We start from the raw sequence: 23,670 nt of genomic DNA on the forward strand, positions 1-23,670 counted from the left end.
TGTTGCAAATGGAGTTCTAAGATCAGATATCAGTTAGATGGATCAGTTATTCAGTTGAGACTTGAGTTCGTAAATGGATTCAAATAGCTGCACAACGTGGACTATTGCGACACCTTTAGTCCGGTTCTCAAACCTGCTACACTGACCCTAATGTTGTCTCTAGCAGCAGTTTCACTGGGCTGATCTTTATTCCAACTAGGAAGGTAGCCCGCGCAGTTGCGCGGGCACTTTGTTTGATGTTGCTTAAATTTTTATTACGAACTTTTTATAATTGTTTGTTTAAGGGTTCTTTTTTTCTGAAATGTTTTTTTTCCAAATCCATTATTGTTTAATAAACATGTTCTATTTGCACAATAAAGCTCGTGCCCTCTAATTAGTTAGCTTTTTGTTACATACTTATTGCAGTCTAATCATCTAAGAACTAAAAAATAATGCAATGCTTATGCTAATGGGTAAACATCTAATTAGTTAGCTTTATATGTCAACATTTTTATAAATATGAATCAACTTTTGTGTAAACATCTAATACTAAAATAGGTTCCTGTTGTTTATTTATTCATGGATTGAGGGGATTCAAAACTATGTTAAATACATATTCTTGTAGAGTCCAATTCTATTGTGCAGTGTAGGAGACAACCCATAAGTGTGCGAAGCTAGCGAGAACACAATTATTGGATGGTTAAATATTACTACAAACATATCATTATCTGGAATGAGCTTTTATATGATTGTTCCCATAATTTCATTTTTTAATAAAATTTTTAGTTAAATATTAGGAATTATGTAATCGAAAGTAACCAACCCACAAATATTTTGTTTAGCTAGCTTGCATTGGGCATGAATTAGTAACAATTAGATTTTATAATCGTTTATCTGAAGCCTATAATGTCTATCCACTTGTCATAATTATCACATATTCTATGAAGTTCTAAAAGACCCTAGAAAATATGTGTTTCAAATATCAGATAAATTATTTGAAAGCTTTTTGCATTTGTAGCATGGAATTTGTTTGGTCACTATACAATCCACTTGCACCTTCTACTCAATATGCCCTATGGTGACAAAAAGTAAGGCCTAGCTGGACTCAATAGCACTCCTCTTATCCTCTATTGATGCACTATTATTATCTCATTAAAACTGGTCTACTCAGTGTCTCCCTGCTTTGCTTGCTGTCTCATTCTAGTTTGCGCAAGAAAATTTTTGGGTTCCAAAGTCTAAACAATACATTGTAAATTTTTTCTGTCTAGTAGATGACAATTGTTTGGTGATAATGGTTTTCTTGCACCTCCAAGTCATCATGTTGCATGGTTGTAAAACTTGTATATATGCTGAGACACGGAGGTTACCATACGATTCATTGTAGTAGTGTTTACAGTTTCGATCATGTTTAGTTAATCTTTCTTTTCATGTCTCGGTGTATCGTAACACATAAATGGATTCAAAATTTAATTCTTCAAGTGAATATGTGCATGGTGACATGTTTATAGAAAGTTAATGTCCATATATATGGATGATAAGATCTTTTTAAAGGTTTGTGCACAGAGAAAACATACTTTTTTTTCATACCCGTAAGGTATGGAATATAAGCACATAGCCACCGGCAAGTATATATATGTACCATATACTAAAATGCTATTAAATACCGTCTAATAAAGTAATTTAAATGTTACATAGAATATATTCTAGAGCACTTATGTAGAAGATCGTTTGGCACTCTTGGATTATTTGAGCACATTTTAGAGAATTCATGAATTCGATTGTTTCCTCTAACTGGCAAAACTACATTTTTCGATCAATCACAAATAAAGATATAAAATTATAATTGTTATGGTAGCTAGAGTCAAAAGCCGACCTTAACCAAATATGTCATTCTGGATATGTATTGGCAGTGAAAACATAAAGTAAACATCGATTGTACCAATATAGCCCGAGGGGCATTGTATGTATGTACATACGTGCACCATCGCCCAACATCCACCCCTCTGCCCTCATTCATGCCCTCTCCCCATGTATTGTCTCTCATGTTTTCATCATATATTAATCATGAACCCTAATTTATTATAATCTTTTAAAATAAATAACTATTTTTTATCGAGGACCCATATTAACTATATTTGAACTTCTAAAATAAATATTGTATTTTTTGTTATATTCTGACTTTTTTCATATCATTTAAATAATTATTAAAAATATGAAAAAACCAATGATATATACCTTACCTGTTGAAAATATTTTTGGTGAATTTTCTTTGCATCTATGTATAATTTAGGATTTATTACAATTAAAATACCAACCAAATAATTTTGAAAAATTCCAAATGATTTGAGAATGTTAATCTTACACAAATTAAAATTTAAATTGGATCTACTTAAAAACACAACTAAATTACATGGTTTGCATTTTTACATAGTTCAAACTACCGTTATATATTTGTTAAGTAATATTTGATGCCATAAAGTATATAGTTTGATGTGATTACTTTTGAAAAATTGTTGTGGAGTTAATTAATACATGTGGATGTCATCTGCCACAATGTATTTTGTGCTAAAATATAGCGAATATAAGACATCCATGTAAAATCATAATAAAATAAATGATAATTACGTATTTTTATTAGTAAGATGAATAATCAAACACATGCTCAAAAGTCAATAGCGGAAAAAAGTAATATAAAAATATTTAGGGGTATCCTAGGTTAAAAAATAACAGTAGGGTGAATGGGAAGAAAAAAAAAGGGGATGAGTACGTACTACCTGCCTACATACATACGTGTGAGGGAGGGTGGAATATGTACGTCAGTACGTGTACTGAGGGAGGGAGGGAAGAGTAGATGTACGTGCAGGGACAGAAGAGGAAGGGATAAACTATTGGTTTTAATCTAATCTAATGGTGTAAAATAATGGATCCACCAGTTTAAATGAAAATTGAGGGTTAGATGTTTCTCGTCTATTAAAACGCCATGTGGCGGCTTAGGAGCATTTATAGGGGGTGCCACGTGGCGGTTTAGGAGCGTTTATAGGAAGTTTAATGGACTTTTAGTATATAATAACTAGGAAGGTAGCCCGCGCGATTGCGCGGATATGCGTCGTACGTTAAGACTGAGATATTTATAAGAGCGAAATATTAACCGGTGAACATCTATCACGATTTCTCCATAAATTTTTTTCGTCGACATTAATTTCCTTTATAATTTTCTAACCTATTAGCTTTCTATTATATCATATTTAAGTAATATCTATAAGCAATTATTTATAATCTTCTTCATCATTTGAAAAGAAGGTAGACTTTTTTCTTAAGAAAACATGTCAATGAAAAGTAAGTGTAAAGTAAAACTAAGGTATTTTTCTTTTTTTAATTGCATATATATTATCATGATTTATTCGAGGATTAATTGGGTGGGACGTGAAGCTCCACTAAATATATGGGTTTATATAGCCTAATATGATTGATATAATTTGAGAGCCGATCCATCTATGAACATTTCATGTAGAGTGGGTCAGAAGCTCCATGCACAATAATATTTTTTAAATGTGATGTACCATGTATAGACATATGTTTTTCTTATATAAGATAGATCTAACTGTTAAATATAATGATTCCACATGCTTAAAAGGCATTGGAGTATTCCAGAAATATAGCTTAAAAATTATGGTTGTTTTAATATCTAACATTATTGTGAAGTGAACTTAGCTCAACTGGTTATGTTTGTTGTGATGGAATTTGCCCACTTGGGTTCATGTCCTAGACTTGGACAAATTCTTTCAGTAATAGGTAACATACCCATCGACAGCGAGAAGTACATAGTGACTTCGTCAATCTCAAAATATGTCATCCTAGTCTCTCGGAAGTACTCATAGGGGTATGTGCATGTGTGAGTTCATAGAGGTGAGTGTGCGTGTTGTGAGCGCCCGCGTTTGTATTTTATTTTAAAAAAATATCAAACATTATTTATTGTTTCTCTTTTAATTTAATAGATAAAACAATAGGGAGGGGACGACAGTGTTGTGTAGATGTGAGAGTGAGGAGGAGGTGGAGATTTTGTTTTTCCAATTTTTATAATTTTTCTAAATGATTTAAGTGAAATCCTATGACGGGGTGTTTCATTTTTTCTAAGAATTTTTAAGGTTTATCCCTTTTTTAATAGGGCGTGCCCCATGGTAACTTAAAATTTTTCTAAAAAAATAGATCAAATAGTTAAAAATAATGGATACGTCAATTTAATTGAATTAATTTAATCTAGCACCTCGTATGTCCAGCCACGTGTCCCTCGGTGATTCGCAGTCAGTGTTAGTTATGTTCTTTTTGTTTCTTTTCGTGGGAAAAAAAGGTTGGTGGTTACTCCCTATGTCAAAATAATTAGAGATAAATATGGACAAATTCACATTTATCCATATCTTAACTACTTAAAAATTAGTAACTTTCTAATCGTCGTCACAATAATTTTCTGTCCGTCAATCCGACCAAGCGGCACCCTCCATCCACATACACGCAATTACATCCCTTACGATGCCCAAAGAAAAAAATGGAGTTTGATTCAAAATAAGCTAACATTTCTCACCTATTTTGACCGGAAATTATAAAATATTTCCTCCGGTGTCCTATAGCCAATTACACAATTTTCGTAGTGTCCATCAGCCATGTCACGTTTTTACGGTGTCTCCCAACCAAATACACGTTTTTTGGGTGTCCTGTATGAAATTTTGCCTTTTTCTTATAATTATAGGACATATTATATGGTGATTTATGAGCGCTCTAGTGGGCTTTAATTGATTTTTGTTACATATAGTGATTTAGCATAACATAATACATATGTTCGATTAATTTTTCTTATTTAGTTGCCATCCAAACGATAGGGTCTACCATCAAATGATGTATTTTAACTTTTTATAGTAAAATATAGCTAATGTTATCTTGATTTATTTATTTAATTATAAATAAAATAATAGTTATATTATGTTAGTTAAAAAAATAAGAGGACATAATTGAATTGGAGAGGAGATGATGGGTGAGCCAGAGGTATACGTAAGGTAGGAGGAAGGGAGGAGATTATTGTTTTTAACATAGATTGAATGGGTCCTAGTTTTGAGTTATCTATTTTTATAAACACATATAATCTTAGATCTATTAGAAAATACTTTGTGTGTTGTACTTTTTAATTAAACAACTTAAATTGTTTAAAGTTGTTCTAATTTAAGTGTATGTTATTAATCATAAGGTTTAAAAATCTATATATTTTTCTTAAAAATGTATGGATCAGTGAAAAACAATAGTTATTAGAATAATATGACCCAGAGTAATGATTTTTTTAATAATATAGTTAACTTGGATCTTCAATTTTATGTTTTATAGTAAATAATCTAATGGTGTGCACCAATAAAAAGCTAGCTATATGATTTAGATAATATAATTGTCTAAAATTGTTTATCCTAAAATATTTTTTCCATCTAACAGAAAGTGGAAAATAGGATAGAAAGGAAATAGGTGGAGAGGTACGTACACACAATGAGTCCACCGTATATTAGTGAAAATCGACAGCCGGATGTTTTGTTTATTCTCGTAATTTTTGTGATTTTTTTAATTTATTAAAATACCACGTGGTGGTGTAGGAGCGTTTGGTGGTGTAGGAGCATTTGTAGAAGTACTACGTTGTGTTTTAATAGCGTTTATATGATATTTAATGGACAAAGCTCTAAATATGCTTCAATGTGATAATTTTTAAATTAAAATATAGTTAATATCAAATGTAGTCGTAATATTTTCCCACATACATCTATTTATTATTTAGATAAATTTATTAGAGGACGGGTGAATGTTGATATTATGTATAAAGATTTGAGGAGTGAAGGACGGTGCGTAGTTTGTACAAACTTGGGAGAATATTTTTTCTCAATCCAGTGAACAGTAGTACGTATTTTACATTTGAGATTTTTTTTCACTTTTTTGGGTGAACCGTACATATGTACGTGTCACTCGTAACAATTAGGTGGGACCGTGGCAGGGCTAAACCTTATTTTTTTCAATTGTAATTACAGTTTTTTTTTTCTTTTTTTCAGTGAGTAGCAAAGTACAGAAGTACGTATATATACGTGTAACTATTCACGTGATTTTTTTATTCGAGCAGGTTACGTGGGATGTATTTTAAATAAATCTAATCTAATAGTTTAAAAATAGTGGGTCCACCAATAAAAATGATTGGATGTTTTTTTCTCACAATTTACAAGGTTTTCTCTAATTTATTAGAACACCACGTGGTGGCGTAGAAGCATTCGTAGGAGTGCTACACGACTATTTAGAAGCGTTTGTATCAAGTTTAATAGGTCTCTAATGTTACCTATTGCATGTCGACCCGATGTGTCATGATGTATTTAGTACCACAACATTACTTTTATACACCGATACTATATATAATTAAAAGAATACAATCGATCATAAATTGGGCATATAATTAAAAATAATTTAAAAGATAATGTTTAGAGACCGTTCATATGATATTTGATATTTATATTATAGATCATATACTTCCGTATATTATGTAGTATTATATTTTATATTATACAAAATACTATTTTAGACCGTCATTTTTTCCAACAGTACTAACTACACATTTTTTTTTGGCTTTATCATTTTTTATCGTACACAGATGTTTTTATTCTTCCGCCTAACCGTAGGAAGCTTTATTTGTTTTTTTCAATTATACTTGCGTATGGACATTTTCTTTCCTTTTCCCAGCCACCAGTTGCATATTTTTTTTAAGAAAAACTATCAATTTTTTTAATAATAGATCTAATCTAATGGTCTAAATTAACGGGTTCACCAATTTAAGTGAAAATCAACGGTGAGATTAGATAGTGCCACGTGGCGGCCTAGGAGTGTTTGTAGGAGCGCCACGTGGAGGTTTAGGAGCGTTTGTAGAAAGTTTAATGGACTTTTAGTATATAATAGATAGATAGATAGATAGATTTGATGTAAAATTTTCTATGCACGGTGAACTTCATCTAGATTTAAATATGCAAAAGAGAACCTCATGTGTTCTTTGATCCTGCTCACTCAATACGTATCTGGAAGCTAGATAAGGTGTTGTATGGAATTAACCAAGCGCCACGTGTGTGGTACTATGAAGTATGAACTATATAAACTGAGTATTAAGTTGCAGGAGTTGGGGTTTACAGTTTACACCATTCAAAAGTGATATTTTTCAATTTATCTTCCATCAATCTGGTGTCATCATTTACATCTTTGTCTATGTGGATGATGCTACTATTGCTAGTTCAGCTGCAAAATCTGACACTGGAGGACTGATTCAGTAAATTACAGCCAAGTTTGCAATCAAGGTCACAGGGGAGCTGTCATATTTTCTGGGTATTGAAGCAAATAAGCAACCTGGAGATGGAGTGAATCTGACACGACAGAATCAATTTCAATTTGCCAAACCGAATGCTAATCCTACTATCCTATGTCATGTTCAGACAAATTAGCTCTGCATTGCGGACCTTTTGGCTTCTGACTTTCAGGAGCTGAGATGAGATGTTAAAATACTCTGAAATACTCGGTTAATAAAGTGCTTCAGAATTCACAAGTTCATACTGTGGTCAGCTGTAAAACTGATTTTGCCGATCTCAGAGATTACAGCGTTCTCTGAAATTTAAGCCCAGTAGTGTGACTTGGACCCAACATGATTTCCTGTTGTCCCACAAAAACCGAACAGTCCCACGATCGAATACAGTCTGATTATAAATGCTTGACGAATGCAGAAAAAAGAACTGGTTTTGTCTGAAAGTAAAATATGGACACTTTTTTTTTTCTGAAATGAACTATGGGCACAAACACAGTCGGTAGTTTTGGGCATATTCCTTTTCGATTCTTCTCCTGCAAAGCATTTTTGCAACTGTTTTTCATTTTGTACTTTTCAGCTGATACCTTAACAATGTGCAACTACAACATTTTGGTGATTGGTTTGCAGCCACCGCCTTAATATTGTCCTGTGTTTTAGCTGCTATTTTATTGGCTTATGTGAGGCACTAAAATTCAGATGTTTGACACCCAGCATCTGCTTGGGCCGAACCTTGCAAACAGCAGCAAATATCCAGCCCACCAGCCCATGAGCCCATCTCCCTCGTTAGCTCCTTCCCCCAATTTCGCCTGGATTTTTTTAGATTGGTAATTTCGCCTGGATTTTTTTTAGACCGGTAATTTCGCCTGGATTAGCGGGAGTAGTTTTCGGATCAGAAACTTTTTGAAGTTTTGAAATTTGAAATCCACCGCCTAATTTCCATTTCCCACGAGGAAGCAACTACTTATGCGGTTATGCCGAGAAATCCGCGGGGGACGCCACGATCAGTTGATCACCATTTCCACCGATCACCACCAGAGCGAGGAGGAGACGATGGAGCCGAATCGGCGGCGGCGCAAGACGGAGGAGGCGGAGATCTCCGCCGCCGACCGCTTCGCCGCGCTGCCGGACGGCGTCCTCGCCCGGATCGTCTCCATGCTCCCTTACTGGGACGTCATCCAGCTCTCCGCGGTGTGCGCCTCGTGGCGCCGCCTCCGCCTCCACCGCGCCGCGCCCGTCGTCAACATCGACCTCCGCGAGTTCGTGCTGTTCGGCGCCTTCCTCCCCGGGTACGTCGTGCTCGGCCACCGCGCCGCGCTCCACCGGATGCGCCGCCCCGTGGACAAGCTCAGGCTGACCTACTTCGCCGCCGACCGCTGCATGAACGAGGAGGCCAACGCCATCATCAGGGCCGTCGCCGCGCGCGAGATCCGCATCACCATCTGCCACGGCCCCGGCGGCGCTCGCGCTGCCCGCGCGCGCCGCCTGGACGAGTGGGACGTCGACGTGCCCTCGACGGCGACGGATCTAGACGTCCGCGGGTCTGGCTACCGCGCGCCGGCCGTCTACGCCGACTGCCTTCGGGTGCTCACCCTCTATCACCTGGAGCTCCACGACGCGCCGCGCCTCCCGTCCCTCCGTTCGCTGACGCTCCAGAGCGTCCTCGTCGCCGCGGCCGTGCCGTTCGCCCCGGGCAAGTGGTGCCCGCAGCTGGAGAGCCTGGAGATGGAGAGCTGCACGGTGGAGTACCGGCAGGTGGACATCCGCCTCCAGCTGCTCAAGCTGCTCGTCATGGACGACGTCAGCGTCGGCCCGCCATGCCGCAAGAACGACGACGAGCCGTTCGGCCATGTCACCGTCGACGCGCCGGCGCTGGACGAGCTCGTGGTGGTCTGCTCCACCGGGTGGGCCGTGGAGTACGCTTCGTTCACGCTGCGCGCGCCGGCGCTCCGCCGCCTGTGCTGGTGGGAGCAGTTCGCGGGCCGCGTCGCGATCGACGTCGGCATGCCGGGATCCGTCACGGAGGGCACGATCGAGTTCAAGTCCAACGGCGAGCTCGAGGAGATGTCCTGCCGCGAGATGAGGTTCTACAGGGCGCAGCTGATGCAGATGCTCCGCGGGATCCTCCCGGAACGTGCCGCCGGCGAGGATCGCCGACGTCGCACGGTGAGTGACACTGACACTGACACACAAAACACGACATGGCTGGTGATCTCCATCTCTGAATCTTGACATCTTTGGTGGTGTGTTTGATGTAGGCCTTCCATGACGGCGAGGACGACCACCGTGATGGACGACGGCGAGATGATCCCGGAGGAGAGGCTCACCTGCGACCTTCGACGCCTCATCTCGTCGCGCCACGTCTGATTTCTGCCATGATCGCCGGATCGATATCCACGAACATATGATAGTATTTTCGTCTGATTTCTTACCTGATCTGCTGTCATATACCTGATCAACCTATTTGCTGTCGTTTGGATCTTGAAAGAAATATTTATTGTCTGGTTGTCCGAAATGTTTGATTCTTTCTCCTGCAAAATGAATGCTATATGGTTCTTTAATCCTTTTGTTTGAATAGGCATGTTCAATTCATCTTTTACAACAAGTTTGTTGATGATCTTGGTTTATTTTTACCCTGAAGATTCTGGTTGGTTTCTGTTGCTCTGATAATCCTAGAAAATATAAGGCTGTGCCATGATAATCCTTCTGCTTTTTGTGCAAACAATTTCAGAACTACAATAATTAAGTGAATCACACCTTCCAAGAGCGAACATTCTTCTTGTAATTACTAATTACCCAGTTACCACTGATAGCCAAATCAGCAGCCAACATAATCCATCCCAAAACCAAAATGTTTAGCAAAGACATTGATGTTATCTTACAGACAGGTATAGGGATGAGATCACAATTATGAAATTACTGGGAATGTTAGATAAATGTTCTTAGAAAGATAAGAATACGGTTTCAAATTTTTTGCAGACTCAACCCTCATCCATTTCAGCGGAAGATAAGAATTGCAATTTTTTTTGGTGATACGGGAAATTTGGAAGGAATGAAATGCTATGATCCCAGGGCAGAGATTAGTACTACCAGGTAGGCAAATACCAACACAGCAACATCCCAGCCTTTAGTCCTAAGAGAAAGAGTTTTCCCTTCTTAATGGATTTGTTAACTTCTCCATTGTTTCAGTCTTTTTTAATCAAGGATATTATTACTACCACCCAGTTTGCTAACTGAGATATTTGTGGTGACATTCCCATGAGCAAAACTCTTTTTAGTACATTGTAGGAATTAGTGACATGATCAATCACAGAATCACGGCCTATCAACTGATACAAGATTATTATTAAAAACCCAATGATTATTCATGGCATTATGATGGAAATAGATCCTCAGACGTAACGTCCTCCCTGACGTGGTCAGGGACATATAGGCCTCACCGCCCTCAGGCCCACATGCCACTGACCACACGTTATGGCTTTACGTTAGAGCATCCCAATATCATAGTCCTAGCATCAAGTTTTTAGAATTCAGAATGACACCATGTATCGCACAAGCCTATCAATGGCAGCATTAGAAGCTCCATCATCCTCCACGCTCTTGCTTGCCTTCGCCTTGAGACCACGCGCCTTGTCCCTCATGGCCGCGCCTTCTTCCCCAACCATCAGCTTCCTCACCGCCTCGGCCACGCGGTCCCGGTCGAACACCTCGCCGAGCTCCAGTCCGACGCCCCACTGGTGCGTCACGTACCTCGCGTTCACCGTCTGGTCGCCGAAGCATGGCTGCGCGAGCATGGGCACCCCTTCGCAGATGCTATCCAGCGTCGAGTTCCACCCGCAGTGCGTCCAGAACCCGCCGATCGCCGGGTGCGCCAGCCGCCAGGACGTCTCTCTGTGGCGCCCATGTCACCACCTTTCCCATGCCGTTGTCCACGACGGCGGTGAGTGGTTCAGTCAGAGGCAGGGCGTCGGAGACGATGCCGGTGACGAAGCCTGGGCGGATGACCCAGAGGAATGGGACGCCACTGCCGGCGAGCCCAAGGGCCATTTCGTCGAACACCTCGCGGTCGATGCGCGCCACGCTGCCGAGGCTCACGTACAGCACGGACCGCGGCGAGTGCGCGTGCAGCCACGCAACGCAGCCGCTGTCCGGCGCGTGCAGGCCGTGCTCCTCCGGCGCGCCGAGCAGCCTGTGCATCGGCCCGATGGCGAACGCCGGGATCCTCGGCAGGTGGCGCCGGATGTTCCGCAGCACCGGCTTCTCGATGGCGCGGAAGGTGTTGATCACGAAGCCCATCGCGGCCGTCCGCATGGCGTTGTCGACGCGGGCGATGAACTCGCGCACCCGCTCCGCGTCGCCGCCGTCGACGCGGATCAGGTCGCGCCCGCGCAGCGGCTCGACCGGCGGCAACACCTCGTCGCGGCTCTCCTCTGCAGCCAAGAATCAGACGCGATGAGCACTGCTGCAAGAATCGCCATGAACACGATCTCATACCGGAAACAACTTGCCTTTGATCGGGAGGTAGCCGGAGTAGCGGAGGCGCGAGTAGCTGAGCATGCAGTGGAGCGCGGCGGCGTTGTCGGTGCGGAGCGCGAGCGCGGCGACGCCGACCTCCGCCGCGGCGGTGAGCGCCGCGTACCAGTACCACTGCCCGTCGACCACCGCGCACGCCACCTCGCTCCACCCCCCCCCCCCCCCCCGACCCGCACCACCCGCCGGAGCGCCTCGCGGAACGGCGCCTCGCAGGCGGCGTTGAGCGCCAGCATCTGCTCGACCAGGTCGGTGCCGGGGTCGGTGGCGGCGTCGGGGAGGCGCTCGTGGATGGGCACGAAGATGAGCTCCGGGTGGCGCGCGGCGTCGGGGGCGTTGAAGGTGGTGCGGACGACGGTGACGGCGAGGCCGCGGCCGCGGAGGAGCTCGGCGAGCTGGAGCATCGGGGCGATGTGGCTGCGGAACGGGAACGGGAACATCACGACGCGGCGGCAGTGGCGGCGAGCTCCGGTCATGGCTGGCAACGGCGGCGAGCTCTAGCTGGGGTGAGATCGTCGAGGACGACGGCAAGGTTGGCGCGGTTTATATATGGTGGCGAGGTCGCGCATGGGCGGGGGTACGTGGACGTGCAAATGAAAGTGTGAGACTGCTCCTTTGCTTGCTGTATTTTCTTACTCAGTATGACGCGAGGCAGGGCTAATGTGTGTTATCCATTGCTAGCATTAATAATTATCCTTTTGACATAGAAAATCTGCTTTGTGATCTATACGTATACTAAGTTGATATCTCGTGCTTTGATGCGGAATATGTGGATGAATACATTGCTATATATTATAGAAATGATAGATGTATGTGTTTAAATAATGTGAAAATGATATGAAGATAATGATTTAACATTGCTTGCATATTGAGTTCTAAAAATGCAACAAAATTATAAATGGTATGTCACATTAATTTGCATGATATTTAAAGTACTCTCGATAATAATTTCTAGTGGGTCATTATGTGACACTCTTGCATGTGATTTAAAATACCCTACATAATAATTGCTAGTGGGTGATGATGTGACACACTTGTATATTGTGCTTAGTACTTAGTGGGTATTAACTTTACAGGAAGATAGGATATGGTTTTTAAACAAAATAGGAAGTTCGGTCGTGATAGGCATCTCATTTATTATTTAGTCTCTCCGTCCCCATATATAAGGAATATTGAACGGATGTGACGTTTCCTAGTACTATAAATCTGGACAGGGAGCATGTCCAGATTTATAATACTAGAAAGTGTCACATTTATCCAAGACCCCTTATATTTTGGAACAGAGGGAGTACTAGCAAAATGCCCCTTATTGCAATGGGTGTGTAGGACCTGTGGTAACCATTTTAAAGGTAAACTCTCACTTTTATTTTATACTTAGTAATATGATAATGCATTATAACAAGAGAAAGCAATTTTAATTGTATGTACGCTGAAAAAATAAAATTGGTATGGGAAGAGAACATCTCAAACTCCCTGGGGAGATGAGCAAGCAAGCGTGCTAAGGTTCAAAGCACAAGTTTCAGGTGTTAATTAAAGGAGTAACTTACATTATACACAGCGAAATTTATGTGAACAAGATGAATACAAGCTGGGAGAAGAATTACACGTCATTGACACTCATGTAGCAGTACGTGTTGAATGTGTTAGTCGTCAAGTTAAATCTTGGCAGGAACATCTACGAATTAGCAAGGTCTAACCAGGAATGTGTTGTTTGAAGAATACAAGCGAACGTTCAAGCGAACCTGCAGGCTAGACCTTGCTATTTCCAAGTACATCTTCGCAGAAGAATGCTTGCTTGGAGTACCTCGTCGGCAGCTACAACATTAGCCGGGACATCATCGAGGTCGAGCAGCTTGGACTCTTGGAGTACACCCCAGCCGCAGCTGCGGGTCCATCCACATGAACAGTAGAAGGCTCAGGAACCCATCTCGCTGAACGCCGCTGTCGGCAGCCGAATCGGCTGGCTCGGCAAACGCTAATGCGCACATGAATAACCGCCAGGGAGCTGCGAGCTCCTTGATGCCACGCTTGATCCGTTCGATCAACAAGGGCTTGGATTTTAGCTGGATGAAAACCAAAATGGATATGCAGAAGCGCGTGCTTAGGACTCAAAATAATGTGACTTAGTCCCAAGGTAAAAAGTGAAGAATGCTGAATAGAGCTGAAGCTGCATGATTATGTCCTAGGGTGCTTATGAAACCTTTTTCTAGTCCAATCCCCATAAACATTGGCAAGAACATCGAAAGACCCAGCTGCACAATAGACTGAGAACCCATAGCCACTTGAAGTGCACGATTCCCTCCCATCCGTGCTTGCTTCATAATTGCAAACTCAAGTCCATTTAATGCTAAGTAAAGTCTTCCGTCCAAGAAAACTAGGGTTTAGTGGCGGGCCTCGTGTGGACGATGCATTGAAGCAGAGCACACGCAGAGCTCCCAAGAATTGGACAAAGCTAATACATGGAACGGACGTACCAAAATTCTAACAGAAATATTTTTAATTTTTATGATAGTAGTGATAAAGAAAATGCTTTAAAGAAAGTTGATCTTGTCAAATTTGCTTTGAAGGTCACTTATAATCGTATAAAACAAAAAGAAGAAATCTATGTTGTGAAATAGATAATAAACTCCGATTAAATGGTAAGAATGTCTCTTATATTGCATCTATCTAGGCCATCCATCCTGTAATCGGTGGATGCATACATTGACCCCCACCAAAATACTCCCTCCATTTTTCTTTATTTAAACTAACCAATATCAAATAAAAAACAGAGGGAGTAATTAATTAGCAGCTAACAAACTAAAAGAATCTGGTGTCTCCGGGAAAAAAAATTCAACAAATATGCAAAGCCGCGGGAACAAAATGAAACACGCCGCTCCCTCGCTTTTCCGGACCAATATCAAAGAAGATGAATCTACATCTCATGTACATTTATCCAGAAACAAGAAGGAAACAACCAGGAAAAAAAAAGTCCTCAATTGTATCAAACAAGCGAGCGATGCAGGCAAACTTCCATCTCTGTATTGTTTTATAGCTCACCAACCAAAAAATGACAGCAGCCAACAGATGCCGCCTTTCTGCAAGCTGAAAGTACTGATACAGGTTGGAATGTATCTCAAACATTATGTGTTGGTCAAGCAGACTCATGTCAAAGATACAAATGGGAGGAACTGACAATTTTCTCCTCTCATTGTGCTCAATAATTTGCCGAACTACCATGCCAAAAAAGGAAGACAATGATGTTCTACTACCAATAAGAGCAATTGCATCTCTAAGCTCACATTTGAGGCTGATTTCCAAGGAGCTGTCCAACTAAATTAGTCACCTGAAAAGGTATTTCAGGAAGAACAATGAGAAATTAACTTAACCGGATTGAAAGCAAAACTAACCACAATACTTCTAATCTGTTAGAATGATGATGATTATGCTTACTAAAAAAGAAACTGAAAAGAACCACAAGAATATTACTCGGAATTAATTTATGGTCATGTTTGTTTATATGAAGGGAAAGAGTGCAGATCAATATAACTAAATGGAGAACTATGCAATTACAAAGCTGTATACACTATAGGGGTGAGGAGCAGCCTTCCTTGCACTGTAGAAACAGGAGGAAACAATCAGAGAAAATTTTCAATTGATTCCAGAACAAATCAGCCATCAAGTATTTCCTATGGAAAGCAGATTGGCTGGTCCTTTATGTAAACAGTAAGCTTCTTTGAACAGAGAGAGCTACACCTTCCAAAGCCAACAGTTAACAATCATCTTAAGGAGGTTCATTTTTCACAATTATTTCTTCACTACAACAGGCTGAATCTACTTCAGGAAGCTAAATGGGAAGTAAATATTAACAGTCCAGAAAACTGAATAAACTTGCCTGCCAATACTTCGAAGCACATCGATCAATGCAGCTATTCTCACCCATATTTAGTTCAGCTTCTTTATGCCTAGAGATAACAGAAGTTGCATAAGTCCAAATAATCGCATGTAGCTCATCAGTTCATGTGCTAAAAGCATGGCTATGAACTCCATATGTACAGAGATGTCGTATTGTATGCCATTTTTAGTATTGAGCCTTGACCATTTAACTCATGATTATTTTTCCATCACAAAAGGGTTTACAGAACAGCAAAACACTACCTTGACTAAACAAATCTAATTCAACTTTTGTGAATTACAGCGTCATGGGTGAAAAGAAATGAAGGTTGAAGTCACTAATAGTAAAAACAGAGGACCCTGAAATACAAAGGCAAACCCCATATGTTACCTTTTCTCAATGCACTTGCTGAAACATGTTTGTGTAAGCCTGCATAAAGTGAAACAAGGGTAGACAATCAGGAAACTGCCAGGTTTAGGTTAATTGCTTTAGCATACTACTGTAATAAACTTGAAGGATGCAAAAATAAAGGGCGAACATTTTGATTTAAGATTAAAGAACAGTCACACTAAATTATATGCTACATGATATCTCAGTATACATTTAGATAACTCCATGCCGAAGAACAACCTGAACTCTCTGATAGCTAAAGGTAGAACTAATCAAATAAAAAGAAGACGTTACTTCACTAGGTCACTCACCGATTGAAAAGATCCACCCTATATTCCATCTCTTTCTCTGCCAATCCAAACATCTATTCAGACACAAAGAGGAAAAATATTATTAATCTTTAGTCAAAGAGGTTATAATTATCAGGAAAGCCTTAGTCACAAACTCATAATAACAAAGGTCAAAGTATAAACTGAATGACATTACATACAAGAACTATCAAAGAAAATGATAGGACAAAAGACTATCTGACAAACCAACAGTTCCAAATACTGCAAATTAGACTGGATAAGTAAATTGTAAGACGCATAGTGGTGGTCTTTCTTAGCCATGGCAACATAGAATCTGAAAACTATATTTCAAACAACAAATAGAGTAACATACAACAGTATAAACACCAACAGTTTGAAAAATACAAACATTTGATTTAAACTTTCTTTTAACTAGTACGATGTTAGGTACCACTAGGACTGGAAAGAATTTTCAGCTTCAGTGTATGCTACTCCAAGGAAAAATGGTAGCAAAAGTGAAAAAAAAAAGAGAGAAAAACATATATTCCCTCTTTTTTTATATATGACATTGGTTAGTTTAATTTTGAACCAACCAACATCATACATGAATAAGAAGGGAGTACTAATATTTTGTCTTGATATATGTACATCTCAAGACTCATTCAAGTTTCTGTGGGTCAAATGAAGTGAATTATCCTAATGCTTTACAAACAAATATTATACACAATTTCCTAGCTTCCTATTTATTTTAAAATCACTCTAGCTCCTATATAAACTTGTTAATTTCACCTTACCTAGCTTCCTATTTATTTTAAAATCGCTGCCTCGCTGACTGGTATATTCTTTTTATGTATATTGTTCGTTTATCACTGTTAAAGAGGATGTTCAAGCTGTCCTTGCCTCCTGCTAACCCGACTACAGAAACACCATAAAAAAATGTAGAACAGATCCATGCATACATCTGGATGGCAGATCTTATTAACGCAAACGATTCTCAGAAGGGCAAGGTGCAGCCATAACTTGCACAAATCTGCCCAATTTTCAAGATTGTTGGGATCACAACAAAATCAGCAAGTTTCAGTTTCCCTCTAATCACATCCAGAGCTTCAGCGTCAGTGTAATTAAAAAAGCAGGAAAATCACTTGTGACAAAGTAGTTCGAAAACTGTTACTGATATCACCATACAAACTGATACGCGAAATCAGATGAACCAACACAGACCTGCTCCTTCTGCATATTCACCTGCTCCTTCTGCACATTCACCGGCTGACCTTTCGCGGCCATCGCTGCAGCTCACTTCATGAAAACAAAATATACCACTCAGCGAGGCAGCAATGGATTAATCCAGCAAGAAAACATCGCAGAGAGGGGGGGAAACAGTACAAGATCCCCCGGGGGTCAAAGAAAGGCAGGGATCCGAACTCACCTCAGCAAACTAGACCAAGAACGAATCGGGGAAACGGGGGCGGGGGTCCGACGCGCCGACACGACGGCGATCGCGGCAGGACAAGGCTAGGGTTTTCGTGGCTTGTCTGATCGATTGGAGATTTGGAGGCGAGGAGGTGTTTTGCGATTTCGGAGCTTGAGGATGGTCGATCTGCAGGTGGGCCCGCCTGCAAACGTGGTTTGGAAGCCCTGTTTGGCCTGGTTTGAAATAGCTTACGGCTGTAGGCAAAAGATAATTAGGAGTTTAGATTAAGGAATTGATGGTGAGATTAATATGGGAATTTGATTTTTTAAGTTTTAATCTAGTATTATTTAGTACAGATGGTGGGAATTGATAGTGAGTTTAATTCAAGATTAGATCTTAAATGAAAATAGATGGTTTCGGATTTATTTAGGCAAAATAAGGAGGAATTTCCTCCCATTACCATCCCTATAAAGGAAGTTACTCCCTCAATTCCTTATCCTTATTCATCAAAACTCCAATGTCTTTCAACCAAACAGAACAATGGCACATCCCTCTAAACTCCTAATCCCTCTTAAAACTCCCGCCAACCAAACGACCCGTTAGGGCTAGTGGTTTTGTGTTTAAAATTTGAGGGATTCTTAAATAAATCCCTACTTTTTTTTTGCATTTTAATTAGTCTTCAGGCATCGTCAAAAAATACAGTTGTTTTACATGATATTTTTAGAGGTGTTTTATAGGAATTTTAGTGTACTTCTTCAAGGAAACAATTCAATTCTCCCATGGATTGCAGAATGGTCCGAACATGGGATTTACTATTGAGTAAATATCATGATTTTGTCAACTAAAAACATATATAACTTTTGTCAGGACAACCGACAGTTTTAGAAAAGAAAATGATCAGAGTATAATATTCTAAAGTGTGAGCTTATCTACTTTCCCATTAGCCATAAGGTTTCTTGGGTATACACGTGAAGAGAAAATGCTTGTCCATCTTATTATTGGTGTCTTCCTATTACTTCCTCCATCCCAAACTGAATGTTTTAAGATTTCTCAGCACCTCTATTTATTTGATTCAGTTGCTATTTCAGTACTCCCTCCATCCCACAATATAAGGGATTTTGAGTTTTTGTTTGTAACGTTTGACCACTCGTCTTATTCAATTTTTTTTTGCAAATATAAAAAACGAAAAGTTATGCTTAAAGTACTGTAGATAATAAAGTAAGTCACAAATAAAATAAATAATCATTTCAAAAAAATTTGAATAAGACGAGTGGTCAAACGTTGCAAGAAAAACTCAAAATCCCTTATATTATGGGACGGAGGGAGGGAATAGGACATGCACTTCAAAAGGTTCCAGGGAATATTTCATGATTGCAATTAAGTAATGAATCATTCTACAACAATCATTAGCATATTCAAACATTTGAATTAACCTATGGAGGGTGCTTTTGACGCCAGGGAGTGCCCCTCTATTTTATATAAATCCTGAAGGAACCATCTTATTTCATTCTCTTCATCAACCTATAATCTAACTCAACAACACACATATTAAAATGGTTAGAGATCTTAATTTACCATCAGAAGATGAAAGAAATGAAGAAGCTTTCCCTGACCTCAATGGAGGAGAAGCTGATATGGACGAAAATAGAAGACCAGTTGTTGCCTAAGGAGATATAACCTTGTTCAAGTTGAGCACCATGAACATGAACAAGCTGTAATTTTTTATCTCAACTTACATCCTTTTGATCTTAACTTTAAGGCTACATAAGAAAAAGAACAAATGCATCAAGGTAAATTACTTTGCTTTAAGGCTTTATTTTTCAAGTCAAACAGCTTGGAGTTGGGGACGTCACCACTTCCTTGTCCTCAAAGTCAAGCGTGAAGCCGGTGTCAGGGGGCAGCTCGGAGTCGGGGACACCACCAATTGGCCTCGTCCTCGGAGTTAGGGATGAAGCAGTCGTCGGTAGGAGGAGGGGGCGGGGGGAGGGGGGGTAGCTCGGTGTTGAGGATGCCACCATGTGCCTCATCCTTGGAGTCAAGAACGAAGCCATCATTGGGATGCCGCTCCATGCCGAAGATGTAGCCACCTGCATGTTGCTCCTCAATGAGGAAGTAGACCTTGTTGGTGCCGAGCACCCCACCACCACGTCGCATGCCTCATCCACGCCTTCCTTAATTCATTTGTCTATTGTGAGTCGACATCCGCTTCCGCCGCACTTCACTTGCGTGTGGCCCTTCTGGGCAGCTGAGCCGTGACCTCTGCGACCGTGACGAGCGGTGAATCGTCACGTGTCCGCTGCTCCATTGCACATGCCGATAGTGGAGAGGAGAGGAGAGGCAAGCTAAGGATACTAGGGATTAGGGATCGGGGATCGGGGTAGGGGTGACTCAAGGTATTGAGCGACATGAGAGTGAGGAAACGCTCAATAGGGAAAAAAATTAGAAACATCGAGTAGTCTTGAATGAGTTAACGGAAATAGACTGATCTCACTTCTCTAATTAAGTTGCTAAAATGATTTTTTTCTAAGACCTCACTGGATAGTAGTATCTAGTTTTTTTTTGTGATGCAAGACATATGTATCGTCATTATATTGCATGTTACCGCACTCTTACTTTCCTTTACCTTCCTCTCTGTCACGACCGGAATTAACCCAACGGGCATTCCATACGTGTGTGTATTGTTCTTTGTCCCAGGAGGCAAGGTACACCAAAAGTTGATACAATTCAGAGTTTAACAAGCGGAAGCATAAATAGTTAATTTATTACATGGGCGACAAAGGCCCAGCACACACGAAGATAAACGGAAAACAGCGGAAGACTAGGGCGACGACCACAGGCACTTAACGGCAGGCACGAGCTAAACACCAAAGCCTTCATCCTCCAAGAACTCCTCTTCTGGGTTGGGGGAAAAATTGAGCAAGATTGAGTACAACCACCGTACTCAGCAAGACACACCCACAAATGCAGATTAAATGCAAAGGAGTACAAGGGTTATAATATAGGGGTAGGATTTGCAGTAAACAGCATTTAAAGGTCATTTAGTTGCCCAAAGCTATTTTATAAAGACGATCCTAGAGCTACACTGTGTTATTACTCAAGGCCGTGAACCCACACGAACCTGCCTTAACCCAAGGCCTATGATGATTCAGACCGAACTGGCAACCAGACCCAGGTCTCAGCTCGTTCCAAACCAACCCAGGCCAACCATTCAACATTTTTGTTGTTAAGCAGGTTTTAAGAAATAAACCACTAACTTGGGTACATTGCTAGGCTTGCCCATAACCGAGGGCGTGGCTATTCGAATAGATTATACTCCGATCAGAGGTGTACATCTTTACCCACAAGACACATCTTCCTCACGTGTAACCACGTGCCACATACCACCACGGCATACGGACGAAAGACGTGACATAGTTCCCAACCCATCCTAGCAATAAACAAGAGTACCGACCCAACCCTGGCTACGGCCGGAATCCTGAGACAGGTAACCAAGGTTGAGCCCCTAGCAGCAGGACACCAGCCCTGTGCCATGACATCTCGACTACCGGGCCGCAGCTCATGTAGCCTTCATTTGCCCTAGAGATGTCCATCGAGCCCTGACGTCATCCATCTCTATCCGTGTACTTTTTCCCATGACCAGACTGAGCCACAAACTACGCCTTACCCACTAGACATGTGGAAGTACGGTAGTGCTTTGCAACCGAGGCCCGAAGACCAGTCCTTATAGTGGCCGAGGTGCTACTAGCAAAACCATGCACCTCGAGCCCAGCCTAAAACCATTTTGGGGGTTTTGAAAGGAGGAGAAGGGGTGTGTCCATTTCCACATAATCCAACCATTCCATAATGTCCAAATGATATGAGCATTCCCAAAGTCTAAGGTTATAAAACCACCTAATGTTGCCTAATTAATCAGCGAAGCAGCTAGCTAAATTCATACTAGTGGAACCATGAATAGAGTACCCACTAGTTGGGGTTTTGTTTATCCTAGGGTGAACAAGGTAATAATAACAATAGCAATAATAATAAGGTCATAACAAAGGTAAATAGTCATGGCTAAATAAAACAGTGATAACACGGGAATTTAAATAAAGCGATAATGTAGTAATTTAAACCAAAATAGTTTTATAAACTGGAATTCAATATGCTCAAGGATGATGTGACTTGCCTTGCTCGCTTTCAAAAACGTCGGCTTCAACATCCACGTAGAGCGGATCTTCCGAAGCTGCAGCGTCTACACGACCAATGAGAAGAAAAAAGGCTTTTATTCTAATAAACTCCATATAACAAGCAGAAACATAGCACAGAAATGGGTTCTTGACTTAAGGAAAAATTAGAGACTTGAACGGTCCAATTTCGAGTTCAAACGACCAAGTTATGGCCATTTGAAGATTATATGCTCTTTAGGTGAATATTTACAATTTCCTTCAATTACTTTTGAATTTAAAACGATTATTGCGCCAGTCGAGGGGAGGCGTGCGTGCGGACCGGGTCCACGAGAGTGGTGGGCCCCACGCGGCAGCCCCTCGGTCCACGGGCGGCTGATGGCCGGGCCACATGGCGCGCCCGGACGCGGCCACGTCGTCGCGGCCGGCAGGAGGCGGCGTCCGCGCCCCGATGGTCGCCGCCGGCAACCACTGGCGCGGCGGAGCGGTGGCCGAGAGAGGGGAGGGAAGGGGGAAAGGAGGCGGCACTCCACGGCTCACCCCGAGGCGACGGCGGCGACGGAGGAGGCGGCCGGAGCGGAGGGAGGCGGTGGCGCGGCTCGGGTTGACGGGGTCGGCGGCATTCCGGCGGTCGGCGACCGAAATAGAGGGGTGGACGATGTCGGCGAGGTCGCGGCGAAACCGAAGGAGGCAGCGCCGAGGTGGGAGGTGGTCCGGGGCGACGACGGCGGCGGACCGGAGCTCGGCGGCGACGGCGGAGAGAGAGAGCGACGACGCGAGCTCGATTCCGGCGGGGAGAAGGGGCGGCGAGTAGCGGAAACGGTGGTGGGGAGCTCGGGGAGGGTAATATAGGGTTGGGAGTGAGAGAGGGCGGCCGGAGGGGAAGGAAACCGGAGCGGGAGACCCAGCCGCCATTAATGGCGCCGGCGAGATTAGGGGGGCTTCCATCCGAAATAACGAGAGAGAGAGAGAGGGGAAAAATGGGGGGAAAGGGAGAGGGAATCAGGGGGGAATATTTCCCCCCTTCAATTTTGAACGGGAGCGGCGGAGCGCGGCAGATTTGGCGACGGCGGCGGCGCTAGGCGCGGGGGGAGGGAGGCCGAGTGGGCCACGGGGAGAGGAGAGAGAGGGAGGGAATTGGGCCGAATTCGGCCCAAGAGAGAGGGGGAGGGTTTTAGGGTTTTCTTTTTATAAAACCTTTTCAACTTTGTTTATTTCTTGATAATTATTATTTGTGCTCTGAAAATTCCACTAAAATTTATTTACACATTTTTAGGCTTTTAGGAAATTTAAAAAAAATCCTCCAAGCCTTATTTGACTTTTAACTTTGCACATTTTAATTTTTGGAGGTTTTCACTAGGATTTTAATTATTCTAGGTATAATTTAAAGAATATATTTTAGGGTCGTTTTGGGACGTGACACTCTCCTGCTCACTTCCAACTTCTCTCCCAAATTTAAACATGTGCATCAGCACACTAATTTATTTTCCAACAGTTTGCAAAAAAAAATCAATAGGCAGTACCACCAATTTATATCGTTCTTATAAATATCATACAATATTTCAATTCGACATCAATACATATTCCATCATTTACCTATTTACCCCCCGCAATACTAAAAAATCTGATCCATCTCAAGGAAGAACCAGATCATGGTGATGCCAATAGAGGAATGGTAAGGC

At 41.7% G+C, this 23,670-nt stretch overlaps 2 protein-coding genes and 1 pseudogene across 2 annotated transcripts; 1 reads left to right on the forward strand and 2 right to left on the reverse strand.

Moving 5' to 3' along the window:
* Nucleotides 1-8,331: 8,331 nt before the first annotated feature.
* On the forward strand, nucleotides 8,332-9,944 carry LOC112939724 (uncharacterized). Its single transcript, XM_026027294.2, has 2 exons — nucleotides 8,332-9,496; nucleotides 9,589-9,944. The coding sequence occupies exons 1-2, from the start codon at nucleotides 8,384-8,386 to the stop codon at nucleotides 9,736-9,738; spliced, it is 1,263 nt and encodes a 420-aa protein (XP_025883079.2). The 5' UTR covers nucleotides 8,332-8,383; the 3' UTR covers nucleotides 9,739-9,944.
* Nucleotides 9,945-10,860: 916 nt separating this feature from the next.
* Nucleotides 10,861-12,336, reverse strand: LOC4342817 (DIMBOA UDP-glucosyltransferase BX8-like; annotated as a pseudogene).
* Nucleotides 12,337-14,859: 2,523 nt separating this feature from the next.
* LOC4342818 (mitochondrial import inner membrane translocase subunit TIM10) lies at nucleotides 14,860-18,037 on the reverse strand. The gene is made up of 6 exons (XM_015789824.3): nucleotides 17,841-18,037; nucleotides 17,636-17,710; nucleotides 16,436-16,488; nucleotides 16,125-16,163; nucleotides 15,735-15,804; nucleotides 14,860-15,185 (listed from the first exon to the last, which is right to left on the reverse strand). The coding sequence occupies exons 2-6, from the start codon at nucleotides 17,696-17,698 to the stop codon at nucleotides 15,138-15,140; spliced, it is 273 nt and encodes a 90-aa protein (XP_015645310.1). The 5' UTR covers nucleotides 17,699-17,710; nucleotides 17,841-18,037; the 3' UTR covers nucleotides 14,860-15,137.
* Nucleotides 18,038-23,670: the final 5,633 nt, after the last annotated feature.

The sequence above is a fragment of the Oryza sativa genome, chromosome 7, assembly GCF_034140825.1.
Source record: "Oryza sativa Japonica Group chromosome 7, ASM3414082v1".
Lineage (NCBI taxonomy): Eukaryota > Viridiplantae > Streptophyta > Magnoliopsida > Poales > Poaceae > Oryza > Oryza sativa.